At 44.4% G+C, this 17,385-nt stretch overlaps 1 protein-coding gene across 3 annotated transcripts in view; it reads right to left on the bottom strand.

Moving 5' to 3' along the window:
* The window catches only part of LOC147616752 (potassium channel KAT3-like), a 190,067-nt gene that overhangs the window by 157,836 nt on the left and 14,846 nt on the right, over positions 1 to 17,385 (bottom strand). For 2 of the 3 annotated variants that reach the window (XM_086777811.1, XM_086777812.1), the window contains exons 3-4: positions 12,057 to 12,215; positions 5,633 to 5,690 (exon numbers count right to left, since the gene is read on the bottom strand). In XM_086777811.1, coding sequence (XP_086633937.1) covers positions 5,633 to 5,690; positions 12,057 to 12,215 — 217 coding nt within the window. The remainder of the gene's footprint in view (positions 1 to 5,632; positions 5,691 to 12,056; positions 12,216 to 17,385) is intronic. The other variant, XM_086777813.1, reaches the window with a different exon arrangement.

The raw sequence follows: 17,385 nt of genomic DNA, 5'->3' as shown, positions 1-17,385 counted from the left end.
TTCAGTGATGAGGATTTCACTTAGAAATCCATGATCCAGCATGTAAGCATGTTCATGAAAGGCATTGCTGCCCATTGGTGGCTCACGGAGAAGCTCTCACCGAATCCTGTTAGATCATGGGAAGATTTCAAGGAGAGGTTCTATGCTCAATTCTTGCCTCCCAATGCATTGAATGAGATAACAATGAAGTGGGATTGGGTGAAGCAAAATAAGGGGGAATCGGTAACTACATATGTACAAAAGTTTTGGAAAGTGCTTTTGGAGGTGTCTCCATTTATGCATGTCACCGAGGCAAAAAGGAAGAGAAGGCTTTATTGCAACCCGTAAACAAAGCAGACTACAAATGTATCCTGGTCATACCTTACACCAACTAATCGCAGCCGCCACTGCCACCGAGCACTTGGAACTCAAATTGAGTCGATCCAATAAGGCTAAACCCTCATTTCAAGGCAAAGAGAGGACTGTCCAAAACCTGCAAAATAATGGACAGCCACCTAAAAAAGACCAAAACCAAGATAAAAATGGTCCAAAGGCTGAAAATAACACTACCAAGCGTCCCTTCAAACTAAGAGACTATGGTCTCACTCCGGAGCAAAAAAAACAATATATGAGTGAGGGGAAATGCTTTACTTGTGGTAGCACCAACCATATTGCAAAGACATGCCCAAACAAGAAGAAGCGTGATAATGCAAATGCATCAAAGCCTAATGTGCATATGGTTCCGGATATGCAGGGCAACACTTCACATGATAGCAAAGACAGGGTTGTATGTAAAGCTTGGGAACAGCTTAAGGATCAGCCCGCTTTGTTCATGTTTGATGATTGTGTATCTGAAAATTTCATATCCACACAGATGGCAGCTGCTTTGGGTATTGAAGTGGAGGACATAGGTCCTCAAATTGAAGCAGGGGCTGCCTTTGTTGGTAGAGAAGTGCAGGTCATGCCTATTTTTGGCAAGTTGCGCATACACATTCAAGGCTATGTGCATCATGAGGATTTGGGGATGTCTCCATTTGGTCACCCAATTGGTCCACCCGTGCTTTCTCATCATGTATGTACATTGGACTGGCATCCATGGCAGTTGTATATGCCGGGGATTGATGCCACTCATGTGATACTATGGACTTGGCTTTCTGTTGGGACTTGTGTCTCTGTGTACATGTCCGTAAATGCCTAGTGGATTGGTGTTTCATTGGGTCTAGTACTTCGTGTACTTGCCTGGAGCACGTCTATTTTGGTATAGTCTCATGAACGGGGATTGTCCATACCAATGCTGCATTGCATAGCATCTTTATGTGCTTTAGTGTATTTAAGTGTATTGATTAGCATTGTGTTCAACCAAGTTACCTTCATCATGAGCCCAAGTGTGGATGCAAAACCCTGGTATGAGTCCAATAAAGTTGTGAGAACACTAGCCACCAATGAACTGTCCGAATAGGCCTCATCAATACATGCAAGCTGCTCTCTGAGATCTTTGATCTTTGTGAGAAACTCATCCATTAAGTCTCCCTCATTCATATGCTCGGACGACTCTAACTGCTTACGTAAGTAGGCCACTCGTGCCTCATTACACACTTGGTATAGCGCAACAAGTGCATCCCAAGCCTACTCTCTGAGATTTTTGATCCTTGTGAAAAACTCATCCATTAAGTCTCCCTCATTCATACACTCGGATTCTAACTAATTGCGCAAGTAGGCCACTCGTGCATCATAACGCACCTGGTATAGTGCAGCAAGCGCATCCCAAGCCTGCTTGGTAGTTTGACATAAGCGAATATGAGAAATAATTCTCCTCTCCACGGAAAGTGCCACCAATGCATATGCTTATGCATCCCTAGCATTCCACTTAGCTTGTTCCACTGTGGAAGGTGCAAAGGCAGATGCCACGGCTACATCTGAACTAGAATTACCATCCAAAGTACCTATATTATCCTACGTTGGTGATACAGGGCGTGCCTCAATACCAACAACGACATTCCAAAGCCCTTTGGCAATCAATACATCTGAACTAGAATTACCATCCAAAGTACCTATATTATCCTACGTTGGTGATACAGGGCGTGCCTCAATACCAACAACGACATTCCAAAGCCCTTTGGCAATCAATACATGACGCATCATATCGGACCACAACGGGTAGTTGGTCCCATCAAGCTTATCCTCAGCGGAAAGCATCCCAAATATATCACTGCCTGTCATTTTTCACTCTACAAATAATGGATCTCTGACACCAAATGCAAATTTTCCAACTACCGAGACAAGTATTGTCAATACCCACCGAATGAAATCGAGATGGCTTTGCCAGTAGATCATTGATGATGAAGAAATCTACAAAGTGTATGAAAATGACAAAGTGTAGAGTAGAAATATTACTAGCAGGGATGCAAAAGTTGATGACAATGGTGACGATGCTATTGAAGTTGTTGATGATGAGCTCGAAGATGCGATGTCGACAGAGAAGACGGCCCTGTCTGTATACGAAACGTATAATGTTGCAGTGCAAAAAAACCTAAAATCGAACAAAGACAATTCGAAATAAAACTCCCCGGAAGTGTCTACGGAAACCTTACAACATACGAACAAGCCCCGAAACGTGCCCAAAAGACACAAAATCTTTGTTATAATTAACTTCATACTATAGGGTATACCTTCTCCACCTAGGAGGACAGCTCAATCTGAGACAATCAAAAGAGCAACTTGAGGAGGAGATAACGATGGGATGAGGGCCAAGAAAGAAAGTTAGAAAGTTATATTAAATGTCTCCTAAAAATCCAATGGGTCTATGAAACCAAAGTGATACAATGCTATCCATGGTATACCTCATCATGGAAAAGAAAAACAAGACAAGTACAAATAACATAGCTCTCTCAAAGTAGAGGTTGATACAATGGATATAATCACTAGTACAAGAAAGTCTCAACATGGAGTACATGAGAATATGAAGCATGTGGGGCACATTATCGTCCAGTAAAGGGTACACCTCTCTCAAGCATGTCGAGCACGGGGTTACTAAGTATGGCTGAGAGGTCCCCTTCTCTCATGGTACGTGGGAAGGTGGTGTGATGGCGGTTGAGCAAGTCCTGGATCTGGAGCTGATGGGAGGATCGTGGTTGGTGTCCCGTGGCTTGGGACGCCGGGTACGTCAAAGCGCGCAAGCCCATTCCGAAGTGACTCCAGGGATAGGGTGGAGCTCCTTGGTAGTGGTCCATGTAGAACATCGGCCATGCGGCTATCAAGGGCAGCTAGCTACCAAGAGGCCGCCTAGGTCCACCGAGTCGGATGGCTAAGTGGAAGTAGCATGGCGGGACCACCGATGCACCTGCCAGAGCCATCCCACTGAGACAAACCTGAGGAGTCACATGGGCGCGAGCAGTAGTACTACAGCACGCGCCAAGTGCCCCCCACCCCCACGGCAGACATCTAGTTTACAGATTCAAATCTAGGACATCCTACAACGACACTGTGCTTTGATATCAATTGTCGGAGTGGAGACAAAGGTAGCAAAACAGAGATGTAGCAACCAAGCAGAGATAGAGAGAAGCACACCACGCAAAGTAGATTGATGAGAATGACTAAAGTACAAGTGATGTGACATGATAAGGTCACTTACACACACTCATAAGAGTGTGTACACATGCTGGGGAGAAAAAACCTCCTAAGGAGGGAAAAAGTGCCCCAGGCCATTATTAGCATACGTCCACATCGCTACTATATAAATGGCTACACTTACGTATACTTGGGAGTCACCTCTTCTGGACCCTACTTCACCATGCACCCAACAGCCCAGGCTTGGCTTGATTGGAGCGACACTGCTTCCACGCTCACCTTCACAAGCCTAGCACTAAGGGTGGCTTTTTGACACACTTGTGACACTTGCTATGATTCACGGGGCCTCCTTTTGGGACTAAACCTCGGGGAGAATGACTAGAGGATAGAAAGATTGCAGGTCATGATGTTTTCACAGATGATTCGGGGTAAACCCTCAGTGCCCTACTCTATTATTCTTGCAGAGTTTGGAGCACCCCCCTTGGTAGATATACTTACCACCTGTTCACACACATTCAGGCTTGTCACATGCAGAAAATGCAAAAACACATGTCCATCGGGTATTTCGAGACGTCCTTGGACCCTGATGAGCACCTCACAGGCACCATAAATACTTATCTTCCAAACATTTCCATACATCAAATAAACATGTTAAGTGCATGCACATGTTGTAATGGAGAATCTTCCATTCTCAAAAGCTTGTATATCACATCTGGCTCAGGCACGGGCACCAATCCCAAGCGTGCTCTTGGAGTCTAGCCAAACTCTCTATGAGCTCACTCATAGCCAATAATCACAAGGATTATGTCCAGCTGGTGAGAGCTGCCATGATTCTCAATATTTCTTCACACTCATCTTATGGTTAGATTAACATGCTGAGCTTTTTTGTGGCAAGGTTATCCTTCTTGAGGTTGTGCAGGAGCTCCTTAGTAGGGTGTTTGTTTCCGTTTTTGGGTTCATTTTTCATCAGAAAAGAAGAGTGGATCTTCTTTGGGCGCGCAAGCGAGAATAAAACTACTCTTAACTGGGGTTCACGTGCACAACGTTGGTACAAGCAATCATGGCTCACTAACAGAGTGAACATACAGACTCTACAACGTCCCTCATTGCTGTCCTTTTGCTCAACTACAAACTCTCTTGTTAGCCACAGATATACTCCTAACTGTCTTTCCATGAAGTATAGTTGCGATGAATCCTCTGATATATAAAGCATGCCAAAATAATATAATAAAGTTTTACTCCAATATTCATGACACCTGACATGTGGCAAATGACATACACGATAGATAACACGCAGCATAAAATACACACACATGTCACAAAAGGGAAGGTTCCTTTTAGAAAAAGCGCGCCAACTCTCACCCACTCTCACATGTTTTTTGCCATTCTCTTTTTCAACACAAAGAAATGACTCAACACATGATTCGGACACATAAAACAAACACACGACACAGAAAAGAAGAGCCCATTCCCATGTTTTATAATTCTTTGGGAGGAAGAACACCAACTCTCACTCAGACTAACATGTATTGTTCTTTTTTTAGTCTTTCCTAGCACGAACAGAAAAACAGAATCAAACATGTGACGCACGCAATGTGAAAACCTGCTCTCAAAGTACCCTCTGAGGGAAGCATGCCAACTATCCCACACTCATGTGTAGTTTTCTCTTTTTGATTTTTTTTCCCCAATTCATAAAAACAAGAGCATTGTTTTCCACAATGAGCACAAACATAAGGCTAAGTGCTCAAGCCATACTTTGCATGGATCTAAAGTTTGGATGCATACTTCAAAATAGATAAGAGTGCTAAGCAAGCATGCCTGTAGCAGGGATATAGCAGTGTGCAAGCACATCCAAACACCAAAGAAAGATTCCCAAAAAAAAATGGGGAAGGGCATACTGGCGCTCAAGATTTATTTCAATAGCCACCTTTGACCAAAAGCTGCACACAATGTCAGACTATCAAAGAAAGCAAGGACAAGCAAAGCTACTAACATATAAAAGGCAGGCACCCCCACAAATCATAAGCTTTTCATGAGTTCTGTTGCTTTGTTAGTTTCTTGAAAGATTCTTGTTGATAGAACTTACACAAAGTAGTTTCAAGCAACGGATCCAAAAATAGCTGCAGCGGACATCTTTTTCAAGCCTGTAATAAAAATCAAAGGTTGGCATTGGGCAAATCGTATTATTTTTCAACCATGACTTAATGATCAAAAATTGAGCCCTCATAGGTTTTATGGTGGTTTTTATCACTTTCAATGCATGATCAAAAACTTTTGAAAAAAAAACATTTGTTTGTGAAGGTAAAATTGCCCAGTAATCAAATTATGATCTTGAAAATGAAAATAACCAGCCACCAATTTGCATGGCCACTATCCCATGTCATTTAGCAACAAAATAAATGTGTGCGTGCACATTCGTGCGTGCGTGCGTGCATGTGTCTGTGTGTTTTCTGGATGATTTCAAGTCCATAATGGAAGCACTTGACCTCTTTGCATGTGCGTCAGGCCCCAAAGTCAATTTAGAAAATCCAAACTCTTGCCTATGAAAATTGAAGCTTGCCATGCTCATATATGGCCAGGGCAAATAATTGAGCATTCACAAATTATGCGTCACTTGGGATATCTGCTAGAATGGAAGGGTACTGCTACAGGCAAACTGGCTATTATAGCAAATAAAAGGGAAGTTGTACTATTGGAAGCTTGCCACTTGGCCTCTGCATGTGCGCTTGAGAATAGTGCAATCCATACTCATTGCATATATTCAATTCTTTTTACCTTTTCTGTTTTTGGTTGCGGGATCGTATTGATGCCGTTATGTCGGAAATATTAGAGATCTTTTGGAAATCAAAGCACCATAAGCAAGCACTCAGGCTATTGTCAATGGCAAAACTATGTACTCCCCGTATGCATGGTGGATTGAACATCCTCAACATACAAATACATGCCCTTGCACGGAAAGCTGCTCTATTGTCAGATTTTGCAACGTAGCGGCAGCCTTGGTCACAGATGCTAGCGGCCATGTGTGTTAGGATGAGATCCTCGGGCTTTGGTGACTGGACTACTACACACTGGGAGGTGGTGTTTGGTCGTTTTGTTGGAAAGATACCTGGCTGCCTGTACAGCACGCACCTTATTCAAGACTGGAAGAAAGTATTACAGCATGCGACATGGAAGGGCTATGACATGGTGCAAGGGAATTTGCTGAGGGCTGAAAGCATACATTGGACTGTGGCTCTTGCCCGCCCGTTGGCTTTCACACAACCAAGAAAAGCTTCTTATCAGCAAAAAAGGGCATAATTGCGATCCATGATGTGATGGACCAAGCTGGAAACATTAAGTCCTTCCCTATGGCTCGACGTGCCTTTGGATTGGGTATGCATTATAGACCTTTGTGGTGTGAGATATGTGAGTTGTTGTCCCCCTTTGCACCAATACCCCTACTTCATATGCATGACCACCTCGCTGACTGGAAAGTCTTGGGGGTGCCTTTGGATACCATATCGTCTAAGAATTTATATGTTAGACTGCAGTCATCGCCATGGATTACGCCTGAATGTAATGATATGTGGCACTTACAAAAACCATTACTATGGTGGAGGAAATGTTTATGAGGGATCTAGAGGAGCGTCTTGCCATTGAAAGAATGCTTGTTACTCTCAAGATGTATGCTTGGAGTTCTCCCAGTAGGTGTGTTCCTGCACTCGCAACATATCTGTGTCTTGTCATGCCGCCTGTGGTGCACAGACTAAGACGGTGTCGCACCTTCTTTGGCCCTCTCCACATTCTAGACTGCTCCTAGACAGGGTTTCAGCTTGATTGCGCATTAGATTTCCCGCACACTTTTTTGGGAAACAATTATGGATATTTGAAGTACTAACAGTTGCGCTCCCGCCTTATGTTGCATTCTCCTCCTAGGTACGGGTCTGGGCTATGTGGACAATTTCGAGCAGCCTGAACTGATTCATGTTCGGACAACATATGTCAGACACCTCCTCCTTCAGGCTCTCCTTGCAACAGACACTGCACTATTGTTATGCAAGCCAGGATGTTGATTTGCAGACTTTCTCACTTTTCTTGGAGCTCTAGTATGGGTCCTCATGGGGCTCGCCATTGTACAGTGCATATTCCTTCGTGGGTTTTCACCTCGCACTAAGGTGTCCCACTGATAATATATCATTACTATAAAAAGTGTGTGCGCGCGCACGTATGCAACAGTTGCTCCCGTGCCTCAAAAAGACAAAGAAAAGCAAGATTTGAGATCTTGGCAGACACTTGAAAAAACAGTGAAACCAAGAACTCTGGTAGCTCGAAATTGGATAGAGGTATAATGTTGCTAGTACATCCTCGTCTACTCCTCGTTTTATACATGATGTCTTGGGAGTGGGTAAAATGTGGAATGTTGTTATGAATGGTCACTCTCTTCAAGAGCAGACGGATGCAATTTTTGAGCCTTTTGTGGCAAATATAGAGGAACATTCTGTCAATGATGTTTCTCACCTCCCATATAGTGGAGGGCAAGCAGGGAATCAGGCACCAATCTCTAACATGCAGATGGATTCTTGATGCCCTTACGTCACAACCCTGTTATTGTAAATATGTACATACCTCTCAAATGCTTTGTCTATAATATCCAAGGCCTCTGTAGGTTAGACAAATGGAGGCTTTTATGGGATTACATAAATAAAATTCAGCCTCATATGGTTTGTTTACAAGAACACAACCAACATGCTTTTGTTGGCAGGGAAGGCTCTTTTACAAGGTATCACATCTTTTATGCTGGCACTCGTTACTTTTCAGGAGTAGTCATGTTGATTCACCATGAATTTCAGCCATGTGTTGCATGCAATGATCCGTTGGGAAGATGGATAGTTCATCAATGCCATGTCAATGAGAGTTTTTTGCATTTGGTGGGGTATATGCATTACAAACTTCTTTAATGAGAACTCAAATGTGGGGAAAATTGAGAGCTTACCCTTGGCTTTCAAATGCATTTCTGTGTGAAGACTTTAATAACTCTCCTGAATATGATGATAATAGTAACCACAAATCGCATATGCTTGGCTTTGAAATACATCAATGGCATGCTACACTTCAATATATGGAAGCATGTGATTTGTGGAAACAATTGATGCCTACCACGCAAGGGTATACTTTTCATCACAATGCTATTACTGACTATTGGACTCATCTGGACAGATGGTACATGTTGCATGCAAATCAATATGATACTTTCACTTGCAAAATGTCCATAGACTACTCGATGTGTCTTTCAAATCGTAACCCGTTGTGGATGATGTTGTATTTGGCATGTTGACAATGGATGTACCAGTCCCACAAAAGAGGCTATTGTTGATCAACAATAGCTATCTAAAACATCAACTTTTTGTTGATTTGGTGGCTCATGCAATGCAGCCCTTGAAGGTGCATATGTTTGTTGACAATGACATGGCTTGGCATAGATTCACCACTCGCATGCAAGCTGTTATTTTGGATTATGGTAAATGGTTTTTAGGCGAAGAAAGACAAAGTTAAGGATGCAAAACTAGTGGCTCAACAACTCACTGAATGTAGTCATAAAAGAAGCCTAGATGATTTAGAGCAACAAGCAATGCAAGCAAGCATTTGTCTTAAGAGAAATAATGAAAGAAAACTGCAAAAATGGCAGATCAAGTCCAGACAAAAACCTCTAAAAGACACTGTCTAAAGGATTTTTTAAGGGCTTACATGTTTCCAAGACTTTGCAATGCATCTATAGAGTTAAGAATCAGGATGATTGTTGGATTGACTGTACACAGCACTTAGAAAGGGAAGTTTATGGCTACTTCAGTGATCTTTTTGCTACCCCCAATGAGCCTACTCAAAGAATTATGGATGCATGGCAACTATTGCTTGGCAATATAAATAGAAGTGTGTCCCACTAGCAGGCATCTAATTTGGAGGTTGAATCCACCATGGATGAACAACATGCACCACACAATTTGAGCAAATGGAAATCCCTAGGCTGGGATGGCTGGGCTGATGGTAGAATTTTTTCTAGCCTTTTGGGATATGCTGAAATCTAAGTTGCTTTTCATGATTAATTGTTGTTGGCATTCAAACGGACTCCCTTCTTCCTGGAAAGAGGGGTTGGTTCGTTTCCTTCCCAAAAAACATCTTTGTGAAAAGTTATCAAATTGGAGACCAATGACTCTTATGCTTGTGGTTTACAAACTGGTTGCAAAAATGCTGGTTGACCATTTGAAGAACATTTTATACGAGGGTGTACACCCTGCATAATATGGTTTTGTGCCCAAAAGGCAAATAATGGATAACATTGCCAATTCTTACATTGGCATTGAATATGTAAAACATACTCAACAAGATGTACTCATAATGCAGATTGACATAGACAAAGCATTTGATACAATACAATGGCAGTTTATTGCCAATGTCATAGAAAATATGGGCTTTGGGCCCAAGATGAGAAATATTATTTAGTGGCTCTATGAAGGAGGAACTGCTCGATGTATATTACACAAGGGTCTTTCAGATTTCTAGTCTCTAGGAAAATCACTACGACAAGGCTACCCCCTCAATGCATTGCTCTATGCAACAGCCACTTATCCCATGCCCTTATTATTGGACAAACTGCTTGTAGAGAACAAGCTACATGGCATACAGATTTCAGATGTAAATCATTTTGTTAGCCAAGCTTATGCGGATGACTCATTTTTCTTTCCAAGTAACACTCAAGATGATGTTAAAATAATTATGGATGCTCTAGACCTAATTGGTCTTGCGGTAGGCTTGAAATTAATTTTGCTAAGTCCAAGCTTCTTCCGCTTAAGAATTGTGATTGACACTCTGTTCTTTGGCCAGGCCAGATAATTTCATTAGAACAGATAGTCAGACATGTTGGGTATCCTCTAGGCCGGAACGTCTCTCTAAAGAGAGAACGACAGTGGGTGTTGGAAAAGTTGAATTTCAAACTTCAATATTGAAAATTATCTACCCGGCCATTGCATGTTAGATTGAGAATTGTGCAATCCATTTTAATGGCTTATATTCAGTTTCACTAGCCTCTTGTTCCCTAGTTTTCGGCCAATTTGGATGGTTTCATGTGAGCAGCCTTAGCATGTTTGTGGCGTACTAAGGTGGACAAAAAACCCGTTAGGCCATTCAAAAGGAATTTGGTCTGTACTCCAAGAATGCATGGTGGCCTCAATATACTGAATTTACACTCATGTTATTACCAGGAAAGCTTCTCTTCTTTTGAGTTACTTGGAGCAAAAACAGCCCTCGGCTTTAATGTTATCAAGTCTTGTTGTAGAAAACTTCAACTTTTGGGCATTGGATGATTACTCATGTTGACGTTATATTTGGATGCTTAAAGGGGCGCATTCCTAGATGCCCGTTTTCCACGAAATTAATTCGGGACTAGCAAACTCTGATGGTTCAAATAAAATGGTCTCGTAGTCCGCCTGATCAAGGCAGCTCCCTTCGCAAAGAGAGCATTCATTGGAGTCATGCAGTTCAGCAGCCTCTTGCTCTTTTATAGTTGAGAAAGACTTATTTCCTTTCTACCAACGCAATCAGATATGTTGAGGATGTGCTAAATGATAGCGGCTATGTTCTTTCTTTTCCACAAGCTATGACCCTTTACAATCTGGGTTTACATCATAGACCGATATAGCGAATCATAGCTTCTTTACTGCATGATTTTCAGCCTGTACCTCCTCTAGAATTGAGTCATACTCTCCATGATTGGATATTGGTGGATAAAAATGCAGGGTGCCCCCAATGCCCCTTTGCAATCTGACTGCAGCCAGTGCATACAAATTGCTTCTTCCTCCTCTTTGGATATAGGCTCACAGAAATTCACTATGGCACATTAACAAGCCTTCTAGGTGGAGGGTGGCTCTCTCGAAGCTCTGGAAGAGTAAATTACATCTTCTATGCTCTTGCCCCCATTCCCATACACTTCTGGACAGATTGTCGGGACACCTTCATGTGAGATTTGTGGGCAGATCTTTTGGCAAATTTTTTTAACTATTCGGCAACATTTCCCCCGACTTGCCAAAATTTGATACTTTCATTGCATGGACTAGATTTTGGGCCCCATGGTCCATCTATCATGCAAGAAATCAGTTGATCTTTGCCACACAAGATATTCCTTGTTTTGCTTTCTTCAAGAGATCCCCTCTTTTATTTCTTCGGGATTCTTTTGACCTTGGAGATCTTCCCTTGCACCAACTACAAGTGTTCTTTGATTGCTTTTGAACTTTGGTTGTCTCGTAGTTGGACAGCTGGGCTTGTAACTTCCCTTATGTTTCTTATATTTTGATTGTGGGTTTTTCCCTCCACTTAGAGGTTTCCCACGAGTAATATATCGTATCACCAAAAAAAAAAAAAAGTGTGCATGGATGCATGTATGTATGTATGTAATGTATCTTCACCTATCCGCATTTCAAAAATTTCATCTCCAAACTGAAAATCAAGATGTTTTTTCACGAAATGATTATAAAGCTCACCTGGCAAACAGATTGCTGACACGTCGAAGCCTCCAAAGGCGTAGCATATTTAGCAGACCATAGGTTAGTCCTTTCCCAACTTTTCCATCCACAATGAGTGCAAGAACTTGGAAGGGAATCGAGGAGGCAACATCCAGCACCAGCCATGTTGACATATACCTGATTTCAAGTTCCCATAAAATAGAAGAGCAATTAGAAATTGTTCATCAAGAGCCCTAACAGTGCTTGCTTTATACACTTACATATAAACAGAACCTTCATGAGAAAAGACCAGCAACTACCATTTGAGGGCATGCAGACAAAAATCTGTTTTCTATATACAAAGCTTCTCAGAAGGAACTCGGTGTGTACTTTGATGATGAGGTCATTGAAGTGATCGATAGGAAGACTCTCTCGGTTGTTGCCAATGGAGTCCATGATGAGGGTCTCTACAAGATCACCAACTTTTCTTCCCAGATCCCTCGCATTGACTCACATATTCATCAGCTTTTCTCCCCCTTGATGGCTTTGGTTTCTAAGGCACATACTTCTCTGTGGCATTCTCGCTTCGGTCATGTACCCATGGCTGCCTTACGGAAGTTCCATTCCCAGCAAACGAACTACCTCAGCTCACATCTCTTTCACACATTTGCTCATCCTGCATGATGGGCAAGCATCATCAAGATGTGTTTCCAGAGGCGGTCACTCATCGAGCAACCCGAAGACTGGAGCTTATACATGCAGACCTTGCTGGACCTATGGAGGTTGAGTCTCTTGGAGGGACTCGATATTTTCTTCTTCTTGTGGATGATTTCACTCACAAAGTCTGGGTATGTTTTCTGGCTCGCAAGTCAGATGCTTTTGACAGTTTCAGGACTTGGATCGGGTTGGTGGAAAATTAGTCTAGGGATACAATTTCATTTCTCTGGACTGATAATGGTGGCGAGTTTATACCGTATGATAACTTCCCTATGTCGAAGGGCATTCACTGACAGACCACAGTTCCTTACACTCCTCAGCAGAATGGAGTTGTGGAACGAAAGAACCGGACTGTAAAAGAGATGGCTCGTTCTTTGTTGCATCATGCAGGTCTCCCTCCTGCTTTCTGGGTGAAGCTGTGGCTACATCAGTTTATCTCATTAACTGCTCTCCCACAAAAGCGGTTGAGCGGATGACTCCGGAGAAGGCTTTTACATGACACAAGCCTTTTGTTTCTTATCTACGTGTTTTCGGTTGTGTTGCTTATGTGCATGTCCCACATCAGAAGAGGCCCACACTTGCACCGAAGTCAAAGAGCATGATCTTCATAGGCTACAGTCTGAGATCAAAAGCGTATCGCTTCTGGGATCCAGAGGTTGATGACATCATAATTTTCCCTGATGCTCGGTTTGATGAGAGCTTGTTTGGCATCGACTCCTCTCCACCTGATGCATCTACAGATTTTCTGGATGATCCATTCCCAGCAGATGTTGGTGATCTTATACCTCTTCCACAACCAGCTCCTCCTCCTCCTCCTCCTCCTCCTCTTGCAACCCCGGTGCTAGCTGCTACTTTACAGTCACCAGTTCCTGTTGCACCAGCTTGTGCAGCTCCCAGTCCCTCTCAAGTCCTACTTTGACTCCGAGATTACCCCCACCAGTGCTTACCTCTTCACCCCGCCCAGCAGCATTGGATGAGTCCTCTACTGCAGCTGGATCTTCTTCTTCTTCACGCTTTGAGAGGAAGGTTGGCCTACCTCGATGGGTTCAGTAACTCTTTAGAGATTCTGGTCTCACTGATGCACAACTCCATAACCAGATCTCTACCACCACCCCTGGACCTCGCCGTTTATCTCGGGCTTCCACATCTCATCACACAGTGAATTATGCTCTCATGAGTTCTCTCCAGGAGATCGATGAGCTTGAGAGTCCAGAGGAGGCACTTTCACAGCCACAGTGACAGCAAGCCATGGAAGCAGAGATGTCCTCTATTGAGAGGAATCACACTTGGTCTTTCGTGCCACGGCCTTTACATCGTCGTGTGATTGGTGTGAAACGGATTTTCAAAGTCAAGTTTGCCAGCCAAGTACCGACAGCCAAACTCCTATGTGCCATCAACCAAAGAAAGAGGGTGATCTATCTAGGCCGAAAGCTGTCCCACAATCTCTTCCAGAAATCTGAAAGGAAACCCTCTGAGAGGCCTTGAGACTGCCAATGTGTTGCTGATGCCGGTGTGCCATCTATCTAAAGCATCTAGATCCTGCGGCCTAGCCGCATAGTATATGCAAAGAAGGGGGCATCCAGAGTCTCCTCCCGATCCACTAGATCATGCCAAGTCCACTCTCTCAGGTCCCACTAAAGGCACGTGAGAGGTCGGCACTCCCATATCCATAGCCGCCATAATCTCTCCCTGGCCACCTTGGCCGGTGCTGGATCAATGTGCCATTCCCATGCCCGAAAACCAATCACCCTCACCCTCTGCAAGGTGCAGTCCACTGAAATCCTCCAAGGGAAGTTGAGATCTCTCTAGTCTGCCATGGGATCCAATAGAAAAAGTGAGCAAACCACTGTCCTCATCTACTCCGTGGACCGCTGCGAGGATATCGTGTCTAATAAACAAGCCTAGCCACACTGGGGGGGTTGGGTCTAGGGGAGTCAGCCACTCCTGAGGGATAGGTGAGTCAATGTCGATGTTGAGCCTATCTCTACCCCGGATCCCTCTTAGGCCTCTCTCCTGCACCTCCCTCGGTAACTACCTGTGGGCGATCCAATTTCCAAGAGATCTGGCTGGTCCCATGCTCAAGGCACCCCAAGAAACATGTGTTATGGCCCCTAGCATGTGGCCACTGGGTAAACGGATCAGGGGGTTCCAAACCAAAGGCTGCCGAAGCCGCTCCTCTAAGGTAACTAGAGCTATCTGTCTGAGGGCAGGCCTAAGATGATCCCAAGCACGAAGTAAACTGGCTGCAAATCTGTCCTCAAAAATGGCTAAAACTACCGGCTCGTATCTCTGTGAAGATCCATCTAGAACTCTGCAGCCATGGACCCCCAAGACTCGGAGTGCAGGCTAAAATCTAGGCCAATAGGAAATCCTTCACGAGCTCAGCACCAGGAAGGAGGCCTCTAACAATCAGCTTCCCAGCAAGGCGCGGCTCTGGATAGCAGGGTCGATGAGGCCTAGCCCCCCTCTGCAACGTGGCTGAATGATCACTCTCCATGCCACCTTGGCCCTGGCTGGCCTCCCATCACTACCGGCCCATAAGAAGTTCCGGATCAATCGCTATACCTGGCCAATACATGCCTAAGAAAGGCCCAGCACGAAGTGATGTACCACATGGTGGCAAGAAGTACCTCATTCTCCACCACCGCCCTGTCTTCCAGGGAGAGCCTCGCCAAGCTCCAATATAGAAGCTTCTTCCAAATACTCAAAAGAAGCGGGGCGAGCTGCTGCTCAGGAGAGATATCAATGCCAACCTGGCAACCAAGATAACGAACTGGAGTGCCCCTCCAGATCCACTGGAAATCCTCAACTGGTCAACAAGTTGGGGCGGGTGCTGAGCATACCCAAAAACCATACGACTTGTGTTAGTTGATCTGTGCTCCTGATGCACAGCGAAAATCTCGATCACCTCCGCAAATCTCTGGAGATTGCCCACATTTCCTACAAGGAAAGCTGCTGTGTCGTCTGCAAACTTTGAGTTCAGCAACTCCTCCTGCATGCGGAGGGGAAGATGCAATCCCTGAAGCCCAGTCTTCTGGTCGGAGAGAAAACTACTCATGGCGTTGGCAACGAATAGAAAGAGGTAAGGTGCCAGAGGACGGCTCTGTGTTAACCAAGCGGGAGAGGAGGAATCTGTCATCACGGGCTCCATGAATGAGAACCTGGCTGTGTGAGGCTAAGTAATGTCCTGAGACTCCACGCATCCACTCCATGGGGAATCCAATCCGGCCCTCCAAAAAGCTCCAATCCACCCTATCATAAGCTTTCTCAAAGTCTAGGAGTAGCACAATGAGGCCTTGCTGCCGCATCTTGGCCGAAGCTGTCGCCTCCCAAAAGGTAAAGATGTTGTCCAGAATGCTCCGATCCTAAACAAAGCCCATCTGAGTGTCGTGGATCAAGTCTAGGAGAAAAGGCTGAAGTCTCCTGCTAATGGCCTTGGCCAAGATCTTATAGGCTGTCCCTAGAAGAGTGATGGGTCTCCACTGCCGGATCTCCAATCTGTCACCACCCTCCTTGAGAATCAAGTGAATCAAGCCCTCTGAGAGCCTCTCTGACATGGTATGAAAAGCTGCAGGGGGAAAGAGAGCTTGAGCTCTTGCAAGCACACACACATACTCACAAAACCCTAATAGAGAACACACAAGGTGAGAGGCTGAAAATCTTCTTCTTCTCTACTCAACACTCAACACACCATATACAAGAATAAGAGTACACACAATATGAAAGGTACTCAACCAAATACATACACGAGTTCTCTATAGTGTGAACCCGACTAAATGAGCTGGCGCTATAACTATGCCAGTCTCTAGAATGGCTGTCACACAGCCTGTCATCCCACTGGCCGCATATCACCCAAGATCTCACCAACCATGCCAGTGGTGTAAGTGTGGGGCCTATCCCCCCAGGCGGATCATCAGTGTCCACCGCCTCACTAGACGAGCTCGATATCTCAACACTCCCCCTCGAGCTCAACTCCATCTCATGTACACCAAGCGAAGCCCTGAATCTGCGGAGCTTCTCTGTACCCAATGCTTTGGTGAAGATGTCAGCTACCTGATCCTCTGTGCTGACAGAAACAAGGTCAAGATCTCCTGCCAAGACCTTCTCTCTGACGAAGTGGTAGTGGACCTCTATGTGCTTCGTACGAGCATGAAAGACTGGGTTCCTGGCCAACTGTATACTGCTAATGTTGTCACAGAAAATGACAACTTGTCTATCCACTGATAGACCCAAATCTGCAAGTAGCTTTCTCAACCAAGCTACCTCACATGCTGCCATAGCAACTCCTCTGTACTCGGCCTCTGTACTGGATAGAGCAACCGTAGGCTGCTTCTTGCTGCTCCAAGTCACAGCAGCACTCCCCAAAGAAAACATGAATCCACTGGTAGATCTTCTATCTGAGATACTACCAGCCCAATCAGCATCTGTGTACCCATGTACACATATCTCTGTCCCAGTCTCATAGAATAGTCCACGATGCAAAGTAGACTTCACATACCTCAGTATGCGTCTCACTGCATCCAAATGCGGTTTCCGTGGAACCTGCATAAACTGACTCACCAACCCAACAGCATAGCTCAAATCTGGTCTGGTGATCGTCATGTAGATCAAACTTCCTACTATGCGCCTGTACATAGTAGGATCCTCCAAG

Source organism: Cibotium barometz, chromosome 38 (assembly GCF_041138505.1).
Source record: "Cibotium barometz isolate CiBa-2024 chromosome 38, ASM4113850v1, whole genome shotgun sequence".
Taxonomy (NCBI): Eukaryota; Viridiplantae; Streptophyta; class Polypodiopsida; order Cyatheales; family Cibotiaceae; genus Cibotium; species Cibotium barometz.
The sequence above is the reverse complement of the archived record's forward strand: the minus strand, read 5'-3'. Positions and strand labels throughout refer to the sequence as shown.